Source organism: Lemur catta, chromosome 11 (genome assembly GCF_020740605.2).
Source record: "Lemur catta isolate mLemCat1 chromosome 11, mLemCat1.pri, whole genome shotgun sequence".
NCBI lineage: Eukaryota > Metazoa > Chordata > Mammalia > Primates > Lemuridae > Lemur > Lemur catta.
In genome coordinates this window covers 39,875,191-39,901,364 of record NC_059138.1, presented here as the reverse complement: position 1 = coordinate 39,901,364, position 26,174 = coordinate 39,875,191, and the positions used below count along the sequence as shown (strand labels likewise).

Sequence of the window (26,174 nt, the reverse complement as noted above, 5' to 3'; positions counted from 1 at the left end):
TAGAGAAAAACAGCCCTCACACTTATAATTTAAACTCTACTCTAATCCACTAAGTCAATTAAGAAAGGGTTTTAGTTATTAGAAGTCACAGGGGAAGTACTTGGAGCTAATTAAAAGAGTACACTGCTACTGATAGGTCTAAAGCCAATTAAGAGATTCCAATATAAATGAGGATGCTAGAAAAATGAGAACTGAAATTAATTCTGAGGCAGGAACTTAGATTCTTTGGAAATTTTAAGTATTTATTTGAGGACATCTTATAAGTAATATGCATTTTCAACTTGTTATATGTGCTTTTAGTTTTTCTTGTTGTTGATTTGAAATACTGTAAGTGAGAAACATCTCAGAGATCCTAGTATTTTCACGCCTCCAGATCATTACAGAAAGAATGATTTTTGGAAGAAAAACTACAAACCTAGCAGGTTAATTCCAATTCAGCAAACTGCTCTGAAAAACCTGGCATGTGGAAATGAGCCAGAAGGATAAAGCTCTAAGGTGAGAAGAATTATAAAAATCCAATTATCACAATTAGTTGGTTGGAATGATTTTCCTATTGTGAAATTCATAGAGTAGTGCTGTTTTTCCAGGAGACTATGGTGTTAGTCTACATAGGTTCTGAAAGATTGTTTGTGGGATTTTTGTAAATGGTCGGAAGTATCACACAAATGCTTAGTTTGGCATTGAAAGTGTTTTTTCCTAGAGAATAGCACGAATCATTTTCTTTTGTTCACTGACCTGAAATCCTGAACATGGTTTTAAAGAAAGAAAAAAAGAAAAGGGAAATGGCTCATGGCAAAGTTCTTATCAGAATTTAGAATTTAATGTAACATATGCTTCGAAGTTTTTCTATTACTTCAATGTGTTTGTGTGCGTATGTGTAGACATATATATACATGTAATGTGTGTATGTGTGTGTGTGTTGGAGTAATATGTTAAGCATGCTTTATTCCTGGAGTATGAAAAATACCCTCCGATTTTCCCCCAAAATTATAGGTTAAATGGTTCACTGCTTTGGGGGTACAGCTAAAATAAAACAAGTTTTAACAGGTAATACTTTCAGAATCTATAACCTTTATAACAAAACCCTTAAAATACTTCATGAATATTCACCTTTTGCTTTCTATTAAAGTCTTTTTAAATTAATCAAAATGCTACTAGAAAACAATTCTATTATATTTATTTGAAAATAACCATTTCTTTAGAATCTTTTTTAAAGATTGTTCTTTTCCAATTTTCTTTCTTAATTTCATTCACTCTTTCATTCCTTTCCTCAACAATTATACCAGGCACAACACCATGTGTTATAACCACAAACGTGGAAGGATTCACAGACTTGTGGCAGAGACAGTGACGCCAACTGAGGCCTGCAGACCAAGCCCGGATTCCTTGTGGAGCCCCATTTGGTCATATGATCACTTGTTCATTTTCCAATCTATACAGCTTCAGGAGTATTTATGGATTAGTAAATGCCTAGCACGTGGCATGCATTTCTGAGGTGAACACCTCATCTGGAGTTCATGGCAGCCAATGGGACTCTGCATTCTGCCAGGTACTGTGACGATAAAAATAAAAATATGAACTATTTATGTATAAATGAGAGAGGAAGTCTAAGAAAATGGAGACTAGTATAGTTTGCCATAGCTCCAGAAGCTTTACAGAAGCAGCAGGATTTGAACAGAACGCTGAAAGTTTTATGTGAATGCAGAGAAGACAGAAGGCACAATGGTAGGTAGTGGAGCCTGGGCCAAGGCAGGGAAATTGGCAAAACCTTGGATAGTGAGGAGAGCTTCTTGGCTGGACAGAAGACTCGTGCTTGGAAAATGAATGTAAGTTATGTAGTTAGGGCAGGAGTATTGGAGACCATCCTGAACATTTGTGACAAGAGAGGGAAAGGATGGAAAGACACATTTAGATAAATTAACCTACGATGATGTACAAATGGTCTAAGAAATCCTTCCTTTGGGTTACTGCCCCTTCTCCACTCCAATACACTTGCTGTACCATGAAAGAATATTTAAAAAAAAATAGATACCTACTAAACTGAACCCATCTGTCACAGACGAATATGTAAGATATTTCACAATACAATCTCTTACAATAAACCCATCAATGCTGGTGGGGCTGCCAAACCTTGCATCCCACCTGTCTGCCAAACCAATGAGTCCATGACTCTGGCTATGCCAATCATAGGGCACCATTTCCCCCGGGACACTGTGATTGGCCAGTCAGAAAACTTCCCAATTTTTTCTATGGAGCTGCTTGGAAAATTCTGTGGCTATCAGTAACAGCTGACCTGAAAATACAATCTACTCTTAAGTTCTGAGGGCATTTGAGTAACTGGCTCCAGATCTCTGAGCCCAGTTCCATCTAAGCCCTCCTTGTGTTTTCATCACATGAATCAAATTTCTCCCCCTTTTTTTTTGCTTAGGACAGTTTCTCCCATTTAGAATTCAAAACAGTTTTGATTGAATCAAGAGAAAAAAAGTAAAAAAATTAATCCTAGGAGAGTCTGCTAAAATTTTAAGGGGAAAGCTGGATTGTGCGGAAGAAAATAATTTTACTTTTGAAATGATGATTTTCAAGTTAGTAGGAGGGCATATATGTAGAAATATTCAATGATACCAATTTGAAATTTATTCTCCTAAATGTAAGTATGATAGCTAATACCTACTGAGCTCTATGTTCACAACACTACTCCTTATTCTTTATCCGCATTAGCTCACTTACACTCCTCGCAACATCCACGTAACAGTCAAGAAAATTGAGATATAGAGAGTTGTTATAACTTTGCAAAGAGAACCAATCAATGAGTTCTGGAGCCCAGATAGTCTGATTGCAGAGATCATCTTGAATTAAGTACAAGAAATACTGATATGTAACCCAACCCTTTATATATTTAAAATCTGTTCGTGTGTGTATGTGTGTGTCTGTATGTCCATGCACACACACGTTTACTGGGGTGTTTGATTCCATTTGGTGAAAGATTCATAATATTCTTTTAAAATTGATGCTTATCGGAAGCACAATCATCCCATTTCTGTACAATTATACAGTGTATCTAGATGTATGCAATGCATGTTGATCATGTATTCACTATATTATCTCTAATAATAGTCATCAGGGAACCTTCAGTGTCAATGGATAGGAAATATTGTTAAATGGACTCCATCCCTGATTTCTTATTATTCTCTACCTTGTTTACTTGCTGATTCTTTGTTCCGCACCTGCATTAAAACAAAACATGTACCTATTTTTGGATTTGCATAAATTAACTTGTCTTGGATTTCTGCCCAAACAGATTCTGCAACATATCAACACTATGGTATATCACCCACACCTGTCTACTTGTTATGGGACGTAAAGTGGGACACTTCCAATTGTTCCAGAATTGGTGGCTTTAGTCGCTGCTGGAAAGAAGTGGTATTAAGCACCCGACATTCTAAAGAGAGAGCTGCCAATAATTAGGGTTAGACATGTTGTTCAGGTTGGAGACTGGACCTTCTTCCCCCTTTAGTCCCTTTGAAGACTATATAAGGACATGAGTTGGAGGAGACAGAGAAAGAATATCCTGCCTAGACTGTGGCTAGGGAAGATTCTGGCTGGCACCTCAGTCCCTAGTTGGTATCCACCAATCTGCCTGCCTAATCTGGTGCTACCACTGGGGAACCTAAATATTGCAAGAAAAACATTTATGCAGAGTCCCACATCAGCAGATGCCACCAGGAGCCACCAAATTGAGCCAGAATGGAACCTGAGAGATGTCTGCTTACCACGGATGGCTGGTCAGCTCCCCCAGAACGGCTCTGTACACCCCTACCCCCACCTCCACCATCATCCCTCCTTCCTCCAATCATATTCCTGATATTAACAGATTGACAGATTTAATAAACACTTATGGAAGTGCTTTCTATACGTTAGGGACTGTTCTACATGATTTACAGATATTAACTGAATCTACGTAATAACCCTAATGAAGCAGATACTCTTTTCATCCCCACTTTACAGATGAGGAAGCTAAGTCACAAGGAGGTTAAGAAATATGCTCAAAGTCACCGGGCAAGGAAGTGGTAGGGTTGGATTGAAACAGGCAGTCTGGCCCCAGAGTCGCTGCCCTTAACCTCCAAGCTCCACCACTCCCACCCCTGCCCCCAGGCCTGCACACGACACACCCTCCAAAGGCCCGGCTGAGAGGAGACTGAGAAACTTCCCTGCTCAAAGACCCTCAAGACACAAGCCTGACTGGCACTGGAGGGAAGGAAAGCAATGGGATTTAGACCAGGTACAAGAAGGGTAGGAATTTTAACTTGACCTAACCTGGGTTTTTAGCAACCAAAACCAATCGTAAAACTCTAAGAGTTAAGGGATAGGAATTTGACAAAGCCCAGTCAAAAGTAGGGAACATGGAGAACAATAAAATCATTTCACATTTGTACCTTTGGGGTTCACACTGCCCCATAAACCGGTCCCATATTAAATTAGCCATTACCCTGATGACTTATCCCAGGTCTTGGTCATACCTTGCTGAAGTACAGAGAAGATCCAGAAGAGATAACACCACACCCTTGTTCTGGTTTTACAATTTCGCCCCCAATAACTTCTTGCCAGTCAGACTCCCAACCATTCTGGTTCTCGAAATCAGACATAATTGTGGAAGGAAGCGCAGCTTCTGGGTGGCATTCAGTGCCTTGGTATCCCTGGTCACACCTATGAGAGAGCAGGTAGAGAAGTCACAGGCCTACCTGCCAATGCAACGGCCATCTCACCTGAAACGTTTCCCATGTCTTACTTTTACTCAGGTCTTATTATTCATACTAGATTTTTCTTTGCAGTGTTACTCTGTATGCCAATCTGTGTATGTGGCAACTTTCAGTTTTGCACACTCCTCCCAAATGGATAGTCTTGTCCTTACTTTCTTTCTTCCTTTTTTTTTAGAGATGGAGTCTTGCTTGTTGCCCAGGCTGGAGTACAGTGGTGTGATGATAGCTTACTGTAGCCTCCAACTCCTAGGTTCACAATTATCCTCCCAGCTCAGCCTCCTGAGTAGCTGGGACTACAAGGCAGAATCCTTTCTTACAAGAAATAACATTACAAGGGTAGAATTTGGGCATCAAGTAGTAATGAAGGAGGACACGTGTGTGTGTGTGTGTGTGTGTGTGTGTGTGTGTGTGTGTTGGGGGACAAAGGAGAGTGTGATTTTCTGTAGCCTTAAAAAGCCACATATTAATGTCTGTCTGTTCAACCAACATGTAAGTCTGGCCATGTTTTATAGTTCCTCTTTCTAATTAAATTACATATCTTTTAGAGTCTAAGTATTCAAGTGTGTTCCTCTGCTCTCATTAGTGATAATCACCATCTCCTCATATACACAACCTTGAACTTCTGGAGAAGTGATGTGGGATAGTGTGCTGCAATGTTTGTTGCTTTAAGATAAGACTGTCAGGGGAAGAAAAGGGAAACAACAGTAAGGCTCTTTTAATAAACTCTGAAATTTAAACCCAGGAAGCCTTGTCTTGAGGTTAGATTTTGAAGTTTAGAATATATGGTATTATAATATTTTAAGGTAACAATGTCTTTTACATCTAAAATAAAAACAGAAAGGAGGATCGTTTTCTTTTGGCCACTTCATTATTTAATAGTCTATCCTTACAATTCTGATGACAACTGTTGTAGTCCCTTTACAGACACAAATCCTGAGAAGCAGGGAACTGACTGCACTTCTTGGTGCGGGTACCTGCACATGCCGTGGTCACAGGAGCCGTGCCCGCCGCACATGTTGGGACACTGCTGCCCGATGTAAATGCTGTCTAAAGCCCACTCATCTTGGGCCGTGTAATAGCTCTGACTCCAACGGAAGCGGGTGGCACTGGACCTAGAAACAAGGTTAGTGAAAAACAAAAAAGCAGTGTTTCAACCAATATGTGGTGGTATAAACAAAGAATGTCAGAGGCCAAAATCTTTCAGATAACTAACTTTCTGGGACTTGCATTTAGCTGCCCATCATTTTTCTTTAATTTCCACTCAATTCTAGTGCAATGCAACAATTCTATCAGGAAAGAAAGTTAAAAAGAAGTCTGTCTATTGAATACGTTTCACTCTTAATTTGAGACATTTTTTTAATTTTTAAAATTTGTTTATTTATTTTTTAATCAAACCCTGGTCTCCTGTGTGAGAGACATTTTAAAGGAAAACAAAATATCAAACTTTTTTTGGTAGTTGCACAGAGATCTGATGCTAGAAAAAGAAAAGTACCATGAAAGAATATTTAAAAAAAAATAGATACTAAACTGAACCCATCTGTCACAGACGAATATGTAAGATATTTCACAATACAATTTCTTACAATAAACACATCAATAGTTATTGGAAGACTTTCAGTTAGCTCTCAGTTTAAAACAAAAGTTTCATTTGGGGGTATTGTTTTGGGGTGGAAGGGACATACTATAATGTAGTCTTTTACAAATAAGAACATCTTTTACAAATAAGCTAAATTCTGCTTATTTCTGAAATACTAACTTGCTTGAGTTTCATGGACAAGCTGATCTTAAGTGGAGATGAAAAGTTAAACAGTCCATTACACAGAGAGAGACACTTGGGACCTTAATTCATTGAATCCAGACATAAAGTCTAAAGAAGCGGATATTTTGAGAGCAATGTCAACAATTCTTTTTAAAATTACAGCATATTTTTCACCTGTAGGAATTTTCAGGGGTCTTTTTGGCCTAAGGATTAAACAAAAACAAAAAAGACGTGCAGAATTATTGTGCATGCTCAGTTCCATTGCTTAAACCTTCCTCCCCAAGCACACTACTATATACAGATAGACTTGATCTTAATGGCTCTGAATGATCCATTAAAGTCTATTGCATCAATTACCCACATATTAAGTACTCCCTAAGTACATAACAGACTGTTAAAATTCAGACTAAGTCTTCATTGTTTATTTTATCAATGATCTGTGGCTAATAGGTTGCATTTTCATTCCTAGTAGGATAATTCCAGGACTCACTGAAGTGTATCCAGAAGACACAGGTTTGTTGCTTATTAACGCTCGTCAGGACATACAACGGGACCGATGCGCTGCCTCCTCTATGGTAACAGGTTTATATTTGTAATCAAATGGCCACTACAATTTTCAGAGTCCCATAGTAAGAAATGTTTTTTAGAAAAGCCTACTATAAAAGTAGATACATTGTCTTAGAGCATAGAGCCCGAAAGAATAGAAGTAAATAAGACTCATGTACCATTGTTACCAAGAAAAGCAGAGTTGATTTTATTCTTTTAAGATTGATTACAATATGAGTTAAGTTTAGGGCCACAGATGACAAGACTGTGAGCTCTTTGGGAAATGGGATATCTTTTGTCTCGATAGTTTGCACAGGAACAGAATAAAGTAGGTTCTTAAAAAAAGTTTGCTAAAAAATTAGTCAATGAGTAAATGAACAGGTGAAAGGGCAGCCTTGCTTCTAACTTGTGTAGGTAATGGAGTGAAGAATGTACTTGGATGTGGGGGACAAGACCCCCAGGACCCTGGTTATACAACTTATCAGCTGTGTGACCTTTAGTGGGAAATTTAAGCCTTCAAGGGCTTCTAGTTTTTCACCTCTCAAATAAAAGATTTGGGCAAACTGATCTCTAATATTCCTTCCAGATCTCAAATACGATGATTCTTCTGGTGTTGTGTTGACCAAGGTGACAATTTATTTTCTTTACAGTTGCATACCTATACAAAATCCATGGCCTACATTAATCTGACATTTTGTTACTTCAAACATTAAACTAGGGGTGGGGTGGATTCAGAAACCTGTCCTAGATTACCTAGTTTATTTATGCTTCTAAGCAGTCACATACAGGCACGTTCTAAATTCTTTTTTCTAAGTAAATTAGTCCTTACATGCATCTTAAGAACTTTTGGAAAAAAAATTTCCTTAAGATAAAAAGTTTAAAGTGAACTATTCCATTTACAACTACAACCCACAGTTTAATGTGCTGATGTTAATTAGGAGAAAAGGCAGGAAAAAGGTTGAATACTGGCTTCAGCTTTAGCGAGAAAAAAATTAGTCCTGTGAGCGATCTCCAGCTGGTCACACGTGAGAAGACAAGGTGTGATCTCGCTGATTTGCAGCTGCTTCACTGCTAAATACCGCCCTCAGTGCAAATATTTAATTTGCCTGTTCTCCTCCTTTCTCTCTTACAAATAAGTAATCTTGGGATGAAAATCTTGTACACTTTGGGCTGAGTCTGAAAGTGGGACTACTGCTGTGTGGGTCACGAAATGAAGTTGGCTTGTATTTAAAATCCAAACTCTATGGATTCCCAAAAGTAATGATGAAACTTGACTCTTTAATTCATTTTTTTTTTTGCCCATATAAAGTTGAAGACTAAAATGAAATAGCATTGAGTTCATCTCTTGATAGTTAGGTAACCTGAAGAATCAAGGTAAATGAAGGCTGACTAAATTGTATTTTCCACCTTCAGAGTTCCTGTAATTACATTTACCCAATTATTCTGAAACTCATTCAGTCATTAGGTGTTGATTTGTTTATGAAGTCAGCGACTGACAGCTGTTTGGGTCTCATTAGGACTTGTTCTTATGTAAATGTCTCCCATAAAAATGAAATTAATTTTCATTGGGTAACAAATGTTGGGTTCATATACAATATAATTTCTCTGAGCAGGTGTATACATTTGATATTCTCACTAGCACATTCCTATCTAGCACATTTTCCAAACTTCACAGATCTTTGATAATGCAGGAACCACATTTGCTTTTATGCATTCAATTTATATTATAGTTGCATATGTTTTAATCAAAAATGGAGTATAAAGGTTTGGCCAAAAAAGGAGTACTGCTTCAAACCAAAATGCACTCTCTTTCCCTAATGCTTGAGAAAAATATGCTATTCACAAAAGTTTGAGATACGCATAATAAATAAAGTTACCAAGAATGCCAAGAAGAGTGAATATACTTTATAGCAGAGTTTTCGAGCATTATAGATGCAACAACAATGACAATAACTAGTTGAATACTATTTTTTTTGAAATGTAGCAATAATGTTTTAGTTTATGTATTATTAGCCAGTCGGAATGCTAAAATAAATATCCTACTGGGTTGTTTTTAAAAAAATATTTTCACTTTCTTTTTCCAGGGCTTTGAAGGAAAGTTAGAAAAGCAGAATGAAATTATTTATCACATGTACTTAAAGACAAATTGTCAGGGGAATAACCTGGTGGAATTTTTCTGTTGTAAAAAGAGATACTTTATAATAAAACATCTCTTTAGTTCATTGAGGCACATCAAATTAAAATTCTATTTAATTCCCTAATATTTAATAAGTGCACCTACTATGTGGCAGGCACTGTGTTAGAACTAAAAAGTTTACGTGTCAATATATTTCCTTTCAGTGTCTAATTAACGCTGACGAGAGTTGGGGATGATACGAAAATTTTCAACTTGGTGGTGCTATCTTTTGAGCTAAGAAATAATAACGCAACATATTAATACAATTTGAGTGTAAAATAGCCTGCAAAGGTTTTTCTGACAAGGACAAAACTTTCTAGATGTTGCCTAAGCTACATTAAATAAGAATAATAGTTTACAATATCTCTGGGTATGAAAAGACATCTCTAAAACACTATCAATTTTATCTTTTCTTTTCTTTTCTTTTTTTTTTTGAGACAGAGTCTTACTCTGTTGCCCAGGCTGGAGTGCAGTGGGTCATCATAGCTAACTACAGCATCAAACTCCTGGGCTCAAGCGATCCTCCTGCCTCAGCCTCCTGAGTAGCTGGGACTACAGGCATGCACCACCATGCCCAGCTAATTTTTTCTATATATTTTTAATTGTCCAGCTAATTTCTTTATATTTTTAGTAGAGATGAGGTCTTGCTCTTGCTCAGGCTGGTCTTGAACTCCTGAGCTCAAACAATCCACCCACCTCAGCCTCCATATCAATTTTATCTTATCTAATTTTGAAATTGTACTTTACATGTCAAGGAAAAAAATTAACAATCTTCAAATAATGAGGGAATATACTTAATGGTGAAGTAATGGAAAAAATATAAACCTCAGTAGTTTTGTATCCAGTATGACAGTATTTCAATTGTTTGATGTGTTGTTTTGTATCAACTTGATATATATGCTTGGAATGTCATTGAAATTATATGAAAGTCTTGATTATATTCCCAGCAGTAGACATAAACAAGTAGAATGTTAGAGAAAGTAGCAACTTGTTATACAAAGCATTAATAGAGTATCCAGGAAATGGCTCACAGTTGGATATAAAAAGATCTGTGGAAATCAAATTTCAAGCATTTTATTCCAACTGACATAATAATGCATCCTTAAAAAATAATCAAGGAGGCATTTTTACATAATTCAGTAATTCAATTTTCAAATAAAGGTGGAAAAATAATTTTAGGTTGTTATCTAACCAGTTGTTTTTGTGTAGAGCCTGTTATATAAAATAATCTGAGAAGATTTATTTAGTTATTTTATCTTTAGAAAAGGGTTATGGGAAGGCATATACAACAGAAAACTAAAATAATACTTCTCTCTTTTATGTTTTTTCTTCTGCACAAATCACAGACTCTTAGGATTCCAGGACTGTGAAGGACCTTTAAGATGACCTAATTAAACCTTTTCATTATACTTATAAGAAACTGGCCTCGAGGAAGAGGTTGTGATAATGAAAAAAAATGAATACACATTTTGCTATTGAGCTTAACTTGTATTCATATTCAAGTCATGCTACTAGAGATAGCAAAAGTTAAAGCGACAGTCATGTTTAAAGATGTCATCTCTTACCAAGTTTTCTGGGGAAGAAGTACTATGACTCTTCTCCACTGTGTGAACTCACTGGCATGGTAAATACTTGCTGATGTAAATTCCTGACAACTCGGCATACTTGGAAGGCATTCCTAAAAGAGTCAGACAAAAAATCAAATATTTTCCCCAAAGGAAATATGTTTACTCACCCACCATATACAAAAAAGACCTTAGAGAAATGTAATTCATAACCTTAACTATTTGTGATATGGATACAATCCATGATTTTTCCTTCTGTGAAACTAAAACATTTTAAGAAATAATTTCAAATATGAGAAGCCATGATGAAATTGAATGTCTCTCAGTTCTCACATGTCCAAACAGAAATGGATTAGGAATCAATTTTTTTTTGCCTGTTATCATAACACTGGCATTTGGCAAAATTATTCTATTTGCTATGATGTTTACACATTTATTGCAATAGGAGATTATTGATATGTATATATAAAAAAGTAAATTTTATTACAAGATCTATATACTTCCTTTTTGTTTCTAAAGACAAGAGATACCACATTCTTAATATCATCTACCTGCAGGCAAAGGTACTTAGGAATGAAGTCAAATAACATGAAGACATGTTACAGGGAAAAAAGAAAGAGACACATTTATAAAGGAAGAGGGTTAGAGAAAATGATATTCAAAACACCACCTGAGAGTGTCCAGTTTTGAAGTTATTCACATTTCTTTTTTATTTCCAATTACCCTTTAGTATCTGACAGTGAAGAATGTGGGATCCCTGTAATTTCTTGCTGACTTTATGTCAATTCTAAGTTACAAATAACACGATTTCTTTTCAACCAAACCTAAGCTTCTAGAACTGTCATTTCTTTGCTTCCTATGTAAAAAGGAAAAGGTTACCTATCACAAGCTTTAGGGAAAATAGGCTTACTTCTTGGACAAGGTGCCAGGTAAGGCCGTGGTTGGTGGAGTACTCCAGCTTGACCTGGTTGTCCATGTGTGGAGTGTATTTCTGGCCACACCCCATTACCAAACTGAACTGAATCATGTAGGACGCTCCTATCTGCATCGATTGTGTTTCCACATAGCGCATACTTGAGGCGAGTTTAGAATCTCCTGTAAAACTAAAAGAGACAGAGATGGAAATCAGAAAATTCTAAAAGCAATATGTTAGAGAAAAATTAAGCTCTTCACTTCATAACATAGACCCAAACAGTTTCATTTTACTTAAGTCTTGCCAAGTTCTAGAATGGATTTCAATCTAATAAATGAGATTTAAAACAAGCTATCAAAGAAGCAACTTCTTTAAAAAAAGTTAATACCTTCAGTTGTCAAATGTATCTGAAATTGGTACTCACTCATATATTGCTCACAAGTATAAACCTTTTGACTCATTAATCTCACTTCTTTATAACTATCCTGAGGAAATAATTCTCAACTTAGAGACAATTTTATAAACTATGACAAATATTACAGGATTACTTATAGTAATTGGTAATAATCTCAATGTCAAACTATAGGAAAAACAGAAGCCTTAAATAAAATGGTATAGCTACTTGACAGATTATCCATATTTCAAGTATTTAGGAAGGTAATAGGTCACATTAAAATGTATATGATGAAATAAGTTCAAAAAATATCCACAAAATTATACATAAAGGAAATTCACCAGAATGTTTGTGGTAGCTATGTTTGGTGGTGGGAAATTTGTGATTTAAAAATTTTCATTTTATTTTTCTTATTTTTCAAACAGTCTTTAATGATCATTCATTAAATACTGAAAACATCATAATGGAGTTTTAGTTGCTGTGCCTCAGATCAGCAAAATTCACATTTTACTGGATCCCAGCTGAGTACTATGTAATTGTAAACTGTTTGAAGGCAAGCAAATTTTGTTTTTTGTAGAGAAAACTGCTCAGGAATTTGTAATCTATCAGAGAAGATTGAAATGTGGACATATTTTCACTGTAGTTACATAGGTCAGTGCAAACATCTCAGAGTCAACTGCACTAAAATTTGTCTATCACAGTACTTGTTTCTGCTATTCTGAAGCAGTTCCAGGATCACTTTTCAACGGTAACTCCTCTTAGTCAGACGGCTAATAGCTGATGTGGACCAAGGACCAAGGCACTCTGTGAAATCTTGGAGGCATTTAATATATTTTCTTAATTATCTTTTGCTGAATTGGCAGAATGAGTAATTATTCTGACTTGCTTCTTGCAGAAATTAAGATGTTATTTAACGATGGAACATTGTCTATATAGAGGATCACCATGAACTTAGACTAAGGTTATAAAATATAAGAAGCTTTTCTCAACAATGAGTAATTACCATTTAACAGTTTTTAAACCAAAGTTTTACACTTGGACAATGAATAGAGGAATAAAATGGAAAAGCCTTAATCCCTGCTTTAGTTGAACAGTTAATAAAAAGAAGGGAAAAGTCATATTCAGTACTGCTGGTCTTGCAAATATAATTAAAAAATAGAAAATGCCACAACTTATCATTATTAATACAGATGCCTATCATTTGTTGAGTCAAGGCCATGTACTAAGACTGTGCTAAGCACAATACTATCCACAATATCTTCTTTAGTTCCGTCTTTACAGTACCTCTGCATAGTAAGAACAATTATTTCTTTTTAACAGATGAGAAAATGGGTCTGGTAAACGGCAGAGACTCAGTGAGAAACCAGTTTTGCCTGACTCCAAAGCCTCTTAACCAAAACACTATTTCTCTGTCTTTCTATTACTCTAAGATTGGGAGAGAAAAACATTGCAATTTGGAATAAATTTTATAGTTAATTTACAAATCATTAACTCTCAGTTATTATGCAATGGTACTCTGATGTTAAAAATATAAAACCATGATTGCTGCTATGTGGTTGGGTATACACGATGCAATCTAGTAAATATAAAGCTGTAGAATATAATTTTTAGCAATATTGGAAAAATAAAAGAAATCAACACAGAACAAAAATAGTTGTCAGTCATATCGGCACAAAGTTGTCCATATTGCTTCCAGGGTCTTTCCAGTAGGCAAAAAAATAAAAAAATTCCAAATGCTTTTCCCCATGAGAAATAAGTGCTGCTTTTAGCTTCAAGGGCTCTTTCTAGTACCCTTTATGAGGAGGAAGGTAATTATAGGCAACCAAATAGGTTTCATTCAAATTGCTTGCTTTAAAGATACACCAGTCTCCTGGGCATCTGGAGAGAAACCCCATAGTGCATGTTAGCACATAGGCTGAAGGGTCTGCAAGTGACACAGAGCCACTAAAACTTTCTCACCTATGCCATGCATAGCATTTCCCCACCTGAGCATTGCTGGAATAACTTAAGATTATTTTCACAATCAGCTTCTTGTAAGTTTCTCCCTTGTGAGATGGTTTAATGCCCCCATAATTCTGTGCAGAAACAAAAGGAAATGCTGTGTTTTGCGAATATTGCCTACACCTAACCTTTGCACGATTACAAATGTAACTGTGAAATTGGCTGAAGAGAGGAAGCATTCAGACCTGAGCAGAGGTGCTTGCTCTGTGAGCTAGTCTGTGATAACAGATTTTAAAAGTACCAAGATACCAAGAAAGAAACAGGATAAAAATTATACAAAATAGGCTGGGCACAGTGGCTCACGCTTGCAAGCCTAGCACTTTGGGAGGCCAAGGCAGGAGGATCACTTGAAGCCAGCTGCTCGAGACCAGCCTCAGCAACATAGCGAGACCTCATTTCTACAGAAAATAGAAAAATTAGCTGGGAGTGGTGGTGTGTACTTGTAGTTCCAGCTACTCTGGAGCCTGAGGCAGGAGGATTGCTTGAGCCCAGGAGATTGAGGCTGCAGTGAGCTATGATGACGCCACTGCACTCTAGCCTGGGCGACACAGTGAGACCTTGTCTCAAAAAAAAGAAAATTATATAACAGATAAGCTAATAATAATACCAATACTAAGTAAAATGAAGGCAGTTAAACAATGATAACAAAATTCTTACTTAGCATCTATCTCTGCTCCACTGGTAGAATAGGAGCCCAGAGTGTATTTGGTGTTTCCTCTTGTGGGCAAATACTTTGGGGTGGGCTGATTCAGCTACTAGACATGGCCTCTTTTCTCTCTAGTCACCTTCCAGTGTTTGGTCCAGGGGTGGCCATGTGCACACCAATGAGTTCTCACCAATGAGGTGTCAGTGAAAGACGGTAGGTGGATTTACTCATTTGGCTTTCGTTGTAAGTTTTAAAAGGGACGGATGGAATTGGCTGCCATACTCGTCCACCTGTTGCTCCTATGGCTTTCCTTCCTCTCTAGAGGGCAACAACCGTCTTCTGACAATAATGGAACAGTAGGCAGATAGAAACCTTTCTGCTGAGATCGTGGAGAAGAGAGAGCCTGTATCCCCGACAGCCCTTGTTACGGTGCCTACCAGCCCGGGACTGCCTGCTCTAGGACTGCTTGTTACAATAGTAAGCCCCTTTACTTTTGTTTATGCCATGGCCAGTCTTCTCTTGTTGTTTGTGTTGTGACCTAGAGCTGAATGTATTTCTAAGTGACACATCTGTCATGCTTCGTGGTACTATGTGCCATCTATCCTAATGCCTTCATCTGAGGCAAAACAACACAAGGAAAGCACAGACATCTGTGTCTTAAATTCCAGACCATTCATAGTACAAGTTCACTTGATTGTTTCTGGTTTATTCAAGACTAGCTGAAACTCAATGATATTAAATCTGCTTTTTTTTTTTTCCCCCTGAATGTTCATACTCAGCTGGAGTTTTGGGGGCAGAGAATTTCACAGACTGTGATCCTTTAATTTACAAAACTGCTCCTCTTTGCTGCTTATCTAAGTCAAGATATGTTTATAAAGGCAGACATGAAGCAGAACTTCTTTTCTGTTACAATCATAGGAAAAGAAAAAATAGCCCACATCAGCATCACGGGGAGAAATTCTGGAGACAGAATGCACTGGGAATCGGGCGGCTTAGCTTTATTCATGTTGACTTGATAAAGTAACAATATAAAAAGTAACAATAAAAAAAGCTCCCACTTCTAATTATAAGATTTAATGAGAGAATGGGGATAACCCTTTCCACAAGGAAAATATTACCTCTCTGGTCCTCTTTATTTCTACCTCCAAGAAGGCTAGTAGGCTCCCTATTATGACAGTGGCCAAAGAGGTAACACCATAATGTAATCTGAGTCTCCAAAGTTCTATAATAAGTCCACAATACAGCCCCCTTCCCTCCCCCTCCCTTGCTTTATCTCACGTATTGCTGAGGATCTGTTTTTCTGACCAGGTTGGAAGCCTGTCCATAGGGAGAGATCATGTCTTACCCATCTCTGCAGCTCCTAAAGCACTCAGAACCTTGGCTGTACCTCAGAGAAGCACATTGTATCGGGCATCATAGTTTTCTAAAAGCTGGATTATTTTATCAGACCGTTGAGTCAAGACCATTTGGGAGACCATCAGGGATCCTTAACATCGTGTTATAGAGAAGGAAAACTGAGAGGCTGAGTTGCTGGCCCCAGGGGTCACAAAATTGCTAAAAAGCTAGAAACTAGGACTTCTGGTTGCTACTTTGAAGTCATTTCCACTATGCCATGCCTATTACAGGCTCTCAAAGAATGTCTGTTAAATAAAATGAGCACACGAGTGAGACTTTCAATTGGGGAGTAGGCAAGTTTTACACAACTATAGTTACTTAAATGCTGTAATGAACAGCAACAAGGTTTTGAGGTTATCTTGACTTAAATAAATCACTTTCTGCATTTCCCCAGAGACTATTTCCCTTTTACAGTAAAAAAAAAAAGAAAGCTTTTATATGAAAGGCAGATACACATAACCAAAGTAAGCGGAGAATACTTGAGCCACAAAGTTCCTGAAAAGCAAATTCATGTCAAACAGCTGAGTTAACTAGAGACTGAGCCATTTTTGACAACTGAGCCCATCTCTTTAAGAATAGTTTGGTCAGTCAGTCAAGATGGCCAAAATCTCACTATTAATGTGCCATAAGACATTGCGTCAATGTTTATATTTCTTAGAAGCCTAAGTAATATATTAACTTTAAGGGTTCCATAGAAAAGAACAGCTCTGCATAGCTAATTTCTAGAAAAACAGGAGAGCCACACAACGTTGTTTTTGTTTTGATACCATTCGGAAGTTATATGCATCTGTAGAAGGAGATGTGAATGAATTTAAACCTCTGTGATATCATCCTTTTTGGGGGTATGTTCTTGTAATCATCAAAGAAATGTTTATTAGATTTGACAGAAACACTTGTTGATATTGTGGGATTAAACGCAGCATTTTAAATCACTTGTTATTTCTACAATATATTTCAAAACAAAAATAACTGTATTATTTTAGTGGATTATATAAATTTTAAACTTACTGGAAAAAGCAATCTGATAACATAAAAGAAGCATTAAAAAAGGTAAAAATTTATAATTCTATTCTCTAGAGATGACTATTAACATTTTGGTATAAATACTTTCAGACTTTGGTTTCTAAGCTTACACACACACAAAAAAAAAAAACCACACACACACATACACATTATTTTTCTTTCTCTTTTAAAGAATTATGAAATAATAGTAAATCTGCTTTTTCTTTTTTACAAACTTTCATTGCCATCTTTCCATATTGGAAAAATATGGTGAGAAATTTTCATTTTTAGCAAATCAAATATGGAAATTTGGGGAGGTTGTTTCCATTTTTATTTATTTATTTATTATTTATTTATTTATTTATTTTATTTCAGCTCATCATGGGGGTACATAAGTTCAGGTTATATACAATGTCCATGTCCTGCCCATCTCCCCAAGTCAGAGCCTCAAGCGTGTCCATTCACCAGACAGTTCGCCTGGCACTCGCCATGTAGTCATACCTCCATCCCCTCCCTCCACCCGCCACCTCTCCGAATCTGCACAATTCTTCTATAATATGCATCCTTGTATATCTTTGTGCACTTGTCCAGGTATTTCGTGAGGATAAATTCCTAGAAGCAGAATTGCTTCATCAAAGCAAATGCACATTTCAAAAGTTGGCACTTACTGCCAAACTGCCCTCCAAAAAGATTGTACCAAGTTACACTTACCAAGAACATTAACAGTGACTGAGGTGCCAATTCTTACTATTTATCCATAGTGAACTTTGACAATATTTTTTATTTTAGCCCCTTTATGCCTATAGTCTCTTAATCTACATATTTTGATTACTAAAGTTTAAAATCTATTCATGTTTATTGGCTATTTATAATTTTTTTTGTGTAAGTAGTCTTTTCATGTGCTTTGCCATTTTAAAAGTGGGGTTTATCTTTTTCTTACTGACTTGTAAGAGTTCTTTACATATTGGGGATATATAGTTTGTTATATATGTTGGAAATATCCCCGTTTGTCTCCCTCAGTTCCTTTCTATTTCCTTGCACCTCATTTCCTTTCAGAAAGGAACACACTGATCCATGTAGTCAGGTCTGGCAGCCCTGGCTGGAAACATTTAGCATGGAAAGGAGAGAGAAAATACATATAAAATCTTTGTAATTCTCTCTTGCTTTCTCCTTTCAATTACATGCAACCATGTGCATTATTTAGAGCCTGTTTAAGCAGAGCCTTTGGTAGGACCTTGATACATTTAATTTTGGAAACTCCATCTCACATCATAGCAAGCATATTAAAATGCATTTATGCTCCACTTTAAATATAAATAGTTTTGGTTTCAAAAAATATTCAAATGGATTTTATAACTTTGCCTCTAAATTTTATTTGGCTAACTAGTAACGCATTTACTATACTTTTGGCTGTGATTTCTCAGCATATTCAGGAATCTGACCAAAAAATAATTTCCAATATCATGAAATTTTATGAATATTAAATTTAGCAATTAATGAAGTTAGTGTAGTGAGGTTTTTTTTGCAGATAATTAACATTTTATTAATTTCATTTTTGCAATTTTCTTGTATTTTTGAGACAATATACATTTTCTTAGCGTTGGACTTTTTCCAGTTCCCTGAAAAGCTTGGAGGCTCCAGCACTGTGCCCAAAATAAGTAATAAAAGAGCTTCCCAGGCAGTGGCAGAGCTAATGCAAAGGTGCTGGGAGAGGAAAGAGTGTGGCTTGTTGGATCAGAGAGAAGGAAGATCAGCATGGCTGGGATGGGCTGAGTAAAAGTCAGCAAGGCAGAAGAGGAAGACACAGAGGTGGACCCAGGATCTACCAAGAGGATTTTGTGAACCACTGTCCATAAAAAATAATTGTCTCAGACCACTGAATTTCCGTTTCAACAAACCAGACATACCCACAAATCTAGACCATCCAATGTAGATTTTTCTTGTTATTAATTGGCTTAGTGATTTGTTTCCTTACTTCTGAAACCTCACTTATCTACTTAGCCCAAAGGAAGATTTTTAGGGAAATATAACTTTGGAGAAATAAATAACTTAAAAATCAAGCCCCTGCACTTCAACAGGACATGAGTCTTAGAATATAGCCATTAAGCCCATTCTTTATGCGTCTTCAAGTGGCCCATTTCCCCACTGCCCCTGTTCCAAGCATATAACAGCACATGCAGATGATGCTATCAGCCTCCTTGCTGAGCTCCTGCTACTGCTTCTCCTATCACCCTCTCCACATAGCAACCACAATTATTATTATTATTATTTTTTTGAAACAGAGTCTCCCTCTGTTGCCTGGGCTACAGAGCCATGGTGTCAGCCTAGCTCACAGCAACCTCCAACTCCTGGGCTCAAGCGATCCTCCTGCCTCAGCCTCCCGAGTAGCTGGGACTACAGGTATGTGCCACCATGCCCGGCTAATTTTTTCTATATATTTTTAGTTGTCCAGATAATTTCTTTCTATTTTTAGTAGAGACGGAGTCTCGGTCTTGCTCAGGCTGGTCTCAAACTCCTGAGCTCAAATAATCCTCCCGCCTTGGCCTCCCAGAGTGCTAGGATTACAGGCGTGAGCCACCATGCCCGGCCCACAATTATTTTTTAAAACATAAGATCACATCACTCATCTGCTCCAAATTATTTACTGGATTCCCATAACACTTAGAATAAAACCCCAAATCTTTATATTGCTGTACAAGGCTCTAACACGATCCATTTCTTGCCTCCCTCAAGGCCTCTGCCCTTGCTGTTCTCTCTGCCTGCAAAGCTCTCACTCCACACCTTTACATCATTGTCTCTCTCATCATTCTGGACTTGACTCTAACGCCTCCCAGGAAGGCTTTCCTGATCCTCTGACCTAAAACAGCCCCACTCTCCACTTCTGCCACCTAAAACTCCATTTTCTTGCCTTCACAGCACTTACCACTGCCTGGAATATTTTATGAATTTGTTTACTTGTTCACTGTTGTTACTCCCCTCTAGAATATAAGCTCCACAAGCAAAGGGCTTTTGTATCTTTATCTCCAACACTAACTGCTATACTTCTAGTACAAATAATACCTGTAATGCAATCAATAAGCAGTTCAATATATAAATTAGTCTATCAATAAGTGAAAAACTTCATGTAATGTAATGCTCATAGTGAAAAAGCCTAATATATAGGCTCTATTTTAGAAAGTCACTTATAAATCTATTTAATCACATTAGCAATCTTATAGAGGCACTGAAAACTCTAGGTACTGGTAATACTCTTTTCACAGCTGTTGAGAATAATAGGAAGTGACTTTTCCATTTGTCACTCAATGTATTTACCTTATCTATCTGCTAAGCTTCCTAGAACAATCATTTACTGTGAAATGGTGGTTGAGGTGGCTCTTGGGAGCCATCTCACTTGGACTGACTTTCTTCAGCAGCACAATTTTAGCTGATTTACTGCTCTCTTTAATACTCTTTGCAAAAAAAAAAAAAAAAAATTCCAAGAATACTCTAAGCTAGCTAATAAACTATTTAAACTGACAGAAGTTCTATATAAGTTACAGGTTTACTTTTAATGAAAGAAAAATCAGAGTGCCTGGATAGCTTAGTCAGTAGAGCATGAAACTTTTAATGAAAGAAAACTCACTAAAAATTTACTTGGCTATTACTTTTATTCTATAGGTTGATTTGTTTTATAAAGGATTGTCAGTAATTTTTTTTTTTCTTATAACCCAAGGCATCACAGACGTCTAAAGTGTCAGCTGGGCACTAACCCAACTCCTCTTCTGCCCACGTGTACCAACGACACAATCCTTACATCAGTATCAGGCGACCTCCTTGCTTAGTCTCAGTATCAGGCTAAAGGAATAACAATCTGCGTGGAGTAAGGACTCTGACTGGTTCAAACCCCTTTAAACACATATTCCAATTTTTAAAAAATTAGCCAAAAGGTAGCAGAGAGATAGGTAGATTTCATTTAAAAATGTGTTGTCCAACGCTTGCTAACTGTGTGACAGATCCTCCTGTGGGCCTGAATGTCCCTACAGATGTATGCTTAGTGCAAACATGAGCTGTGACAGTGGGTCTCCAGGTCATTTTGGAAAACTTTTTGAGTTATCCATTACTACACATTATTGCTCATTACTGATGGTCCTTATAACCTAGAACTACCTTAACAACTACTTAATAGCCCCTCTTGTATATCTTAAAATTTCACCCATCATTCTGCTATATATTCTTTATAGAGCCATGGCACTATTTATCTAGCTCTTATGGCAAATGAACTGTATTTAATTTATATTATAAGATAAACAGGCTTTTAGAATCCTTTTTAGTCTGGGTTTTTTTCCTGGGGAACTCCTCCTTCTTATAAAATACACAACTTTTTCTTGTCTATGCTCATAGATATCCCATGAGATATGCACACATACTTTTTTTTTTTTTTTTTTTTTTGAGACAGAGTCTCACTTTGTTGCCCGGGCTAGAGTGAGTGCCGTGGCGTCAGCCTAGCTCACAGCAACCTCAGACTCCTGGGCTTAAGCGATCCTACTGCCTCAGCCTCCCGAGTAGCTGGGACTACAGGCATGAGCCACCATGCCCGGCTAATTTTTTTGTATATATATTTTTAGTTGGCCAGATAATTTCTTTCTATTTTTAGTAGAGACGGGGTCTCACTCTTGCTCAGGCTGGTCTTGAACTCCTGACCTCGAGCGATCCACCCGCCTCGGACTCCCAGAGTGCTAGGATTACAGGCGTGAGCCACCGCGCCCGGCCTCACACATACTTTTTAAATGTCCTAAACATGTCCTCATTTATCAATTCCCTCTGACTTGGGCCACCCACCCTGCAGCTGTTCTTTACATTTACACCTCTAGTTTCCTGCATCTAGGGCTGACCTTGCCACCTGGTGCTGGTGTGGAAAACTAGGCTTCAAAGATCCTCCCATCACTCATCACATACCACTCAATGTTACCTTTTTTTTTTCTCATGCCTTTTGTCATTCACAGTTAATTTCACTTCTTGCATGTTGCTCTTTTCTTTCTACTTTCACACTTACTTTAGGAAACTTCTCTTTCTAAAAAATGACCCACATATTACTAGTGCTAGTGATTTACTTATGTAAAGAAAAAAGAAGCTTTAATTAAAAAATAAAATAAAATTCTAGACAACAAGGAATAAATACCTTTTATCTTTAATGCCCATGAAAGTACTTAGTAGGCCCTTTTAACACTTCTGCAGGTCTCAGCTATCTCTAAATCTTCTTTTAATTAAATCTGCTTTCTCTCAAGTACCATTAATGATAAAAACTATAGCTTTTCTTAATCCATCTTAATTTTTGCTTTAATTATTAATAGGTCATAGTGCTTTTTTTCTACTTTTTATTGCAAATGAACTGTGTTTAAGTTATATTATGAGATAAACAGGCTTTTAGGATCCTTTATGGCTGAGATTTCCTAGTAACCTAACTACCCACTATTCACAAAATCTTTCCATGATAACATATTTAGTGTTGCTGGAATGTAATCCATCTGTATATAGATGATGATTGGTATTTAGATAGAACAATACTGACAAAAAGAAGTACGACTGCTATGAACATTCTCTTGCACAACTCTCCAAACTTTTCCCCCAACCAAATCTAGTTTATACAAGAAAAATTTTATTTAACATCTCTATTTTCATCTCTTTACATTTCAGAGACATGTTCTTCTGCATTACTGAAACAAAATAATGTTTATTACTCTCTAAAATTAAAAAAAGTTGCTCATACTGTGGACCTAAACCCAACCCTACAGATACCAATTTTCTTCCCTTCAACCAGTGAGGGGAATGGAAATGGCATACACATAGTAGGTACTTTGTATCTGTGATCTCACTTAATCTTTACAACAATCCTGGAACTATTGAGGTGTCATTGCTTCCATTTTACAGATGAAACACTCAGATTCAGAGAGGCTAAATAAGTTCCCCTGAATGCACAGCTTTTGATATGGGAACATGTTTGGGAATCTAAAAATGAAATCATTAAAGTGTCATCTTCTAGAAATTACAAGAGAATGCAAGACTGGTGTTCTCACTCTATGTCACTGCTGGCCCATTGTTAGGGGCTGGCAATGGAGTGAGGCTCAGATATAGGGCAGTGATTAGAGCTGGAACAAGGGTTAGAGATGGCACTAGGTCATGGATGGGATGAAAGACAAATATAGGGTGGGAGATCTGGGTGGAAGTGGAAGTTGTTTGTAACAAAACTCAGTTATTTCCTATTCTGATAGAGTTGCTTTGATGCAACCTTCATAAAACACTTACATCAAAGCACATTCCTCAAAATTGCTCATTAGTTAAAATTGTCCTGCTTTAAGTGGCAGTACTAGAACTTGAACTTGGGTCTCTGACCTCAAAGCTTATGTTTCTACCACACCATAATTACCAAAAACAATGGCCAATCCTAATATGCTATGACAACTATCTTTTTGCAGTTGTGTACATTTTAAAACCAAAATTCTACATAATATATGACAGCCATGTCCTTCCCATCTGTGGTGTCTAGTTAGGTTATTAGATAGGACAGAGGAATGTTAATGTCTTAATGTCCCTTGGTATTATCACTAATAGTATTAGTTAGATGCAATCTTTAATAAACCTCAATTAGAATTATTTCCTTAGTGATCCTAAAACATGTAAGAGGTTTTAAAGACTATTTTTAAAACCTAAAGCACGTAGAGGTTGTGATTTCAGATACTACGTATGGGAGAAAGAAAAGTATTACAAAGAATGAAAAGCAATCCATTTCTCCACTGAAAAAAAGTATTCTAAGATGACATACTGGAAAGTGATTTACAGCATATTGACTGTAGTTCTTCTAATGAAAAAGCAATTGTCCAAGTTTTCCCTGGAGAACACTCTCAGTAACAACAATCCATGCTCATGGAAAGTCATGAGTTAGAAAATGAGAACCAAATGAACTCACAGCTGGGAAAAACCAACAATAATTAATTTAACACCAGCCATTCGTACAGACCACGTATACATTTCAAAATTTCCCTTGAGAGAAACAAGGTCATTGAAGGGCAGAGGCCACATACTTAAATATATTTAAAGAATTTTTACTTAATAAGACAATATACTCCAAAAATTTTACCTTTAAAAAAATAGCTTGTTTTAGGAGTAGGAGGTTATAATAAATAGTTGGTCAGTATCATCACTTGAATTTCAATATTGAATAAATGTTTCTGAAAAACATCACTAAAGTGTTCACATTAAATCTTGGACAATATATTCCTCAACAGCAGCAGAGAGAAAACAGTGTCATTAAAGGGGTTTTATTCTGACTCACTGGCTAAGAAAATAGGAACAGTTTGAGATCTTCCATGTTGTTTCATTTTAATGAGCAGTGAGCATTTTTCATGTCCTTATTAAAGTGGTTAATGTGTTTCTGTAGTCTCATTATCACTGCCAGAGTATACTCTCTGTTGTTTCATAACCAGGACAACTCCTTTTCGTTTCAGAGAAGATCAGAAAGTCAAATCGATTGCTCACATGTGGTTGTTAATAAAACTCCTACGGTGCTGCTCAAGGTGCCCATGGGGATTGTACAATTATTTATATTTTCTTATGGTTTTTCTATAATTACTGTGATTGTACTTTCACAAAGTAAATGTATCTCCACCAATTAAAGCAGTGGTGGGTTAAGAATATTCATCAGACTTGTGTGAAAGGATATTGTTCTTAGGGTTTTGATCAAAGCACAGAAATTAAACTGCTGTTATCATGCATTCAACCCAAGTGTTAAATTAAAATGCTCAGCAACTTTGGAGTTTATTTGAGCAGATGTTAACTATTTATGAAAATAAACATGATACAGGACTTGCATTCGTGATATGACTCTTTGTTATATTAAGTGTTAGGGAAAAAAACCTACTACACAAACTTGAGGGATATAGTTTATGGTACATGACCAATTTGAATTACTGTTAATTCGGGGTCAATCTAAATTTTCAGAAGCATAAAATTCTAAAAAAATTCATGTTGGTTTATATCTTTATATCTTCTTAATGCTTTACCCCTTTATTTTCTTTGAAGGCTCCAGGACTAAGAACGAGCATCCATAGAAAGCAGCATCTGAGGCTATCAAATAGAAAACACACAACATAACCTTCCCTACTCTGTCGTATAGAAATTTCATTTTATCCAGTTTGACAGTGCTTGCTGCAAAAGTGACCAGCTGTACTTCCATTCCATTAGCTGTCATTTTGATGCTAGAATTTTAGCCTGCTGTGTGAGAGATGTGACCATACATGCACAGTTCCCATCAAAGGTAATTTTCTGTGCAATAGTGAGTAAAATTTACCTCTAATTATGATAAGGTCACTGATGGGTCATTTATGATATGCTCTCTGGAGGCAATGGCAGTGAATAGCTTTTGGCGAGATTCATCTGGAGGAATTAAATTGGTCTGACCATGTACCCAAGAGAAAATAAAAGTCTCTTAGAAAATTATTCCTCAATCATGTTTACTGTCCTAAAGGAACCTAGAGAGGGGCAGTATGCACCATGGTGAAGGGCTGTGGGTTTTGGAATCATGCATACCTAAGTTTTAATCCAGGATCTCTGGGCCTGGAAGACCCTACATGACCTGGCCTCTGCGCATCTCTTGGTTTGCATTCTTGACATTCCCTCCCTCACTACCTGGGTTCCAGAACTACTGGCCTCCTTCCTGGTCCTTGAACATGCCGTGGTCACTCTCACTTTGGGGTCTTTGCACCACAAACTTTCCAGTAGTTGGAATTCTCTTTCTCCACATCTTCATGTGGCTGGAACTTTCTTATTCTTCCACCTTCTAGTCAGCGAAATGTACTGTACCCACTGTCTGAACTGTCCAAAGGTAGCCTCTGAGAAGCCTCTTGGGAGTTCCCTGTGTAAAGCAACCACCTCCTGATCCCAGCTAATCACTGATGTATCATCCTGGTAGTGTTCATGAAATGCTAATCACAGTTAAAATTACTTATTGACTGTTTATCATATAATTAAATTCGTATATGACCACA

General features: G+C 36.9%; 1 protein-coding gene across 2 annotated transcripts in view; it reads right to left on the bottom strand.

The window, feature by feature from the left end:
* Nucleotides 1–26,174, bottom strand: part of RELN (reelin) — a 441,212-nt gene that overhangs the window by 112,682 nt on the left and 302,356 nt on the right. For both annotated transcript variants that reach the window (XM_045564269.1, XM_045564270.1), the window contains exons 21-24: nucleotides 11,714–11,906; nucleotides 10,804–10,916; nucleotides 5,732–5,869; nucleotides 4,518–4,704 (exon numbers count right to left, since the gene is read on the bottom strand). In XM_045564269.1, coding sequence (XP_045420225.1) covers nucleotides 4,518–4,704; nucleotides 5,732–5,869; nucleotides 10,804–10,916; nucleotides 11,714–11,906 — 631 coding nt within the window. The remainder of the gene's footprint in view (nucleotides 1–4,517; nucleotides 4,705–5,731; nucleotides 5,870–10,803; nucleotides 10,917–11,713; nucleotides 11,907–26,174) is intronic.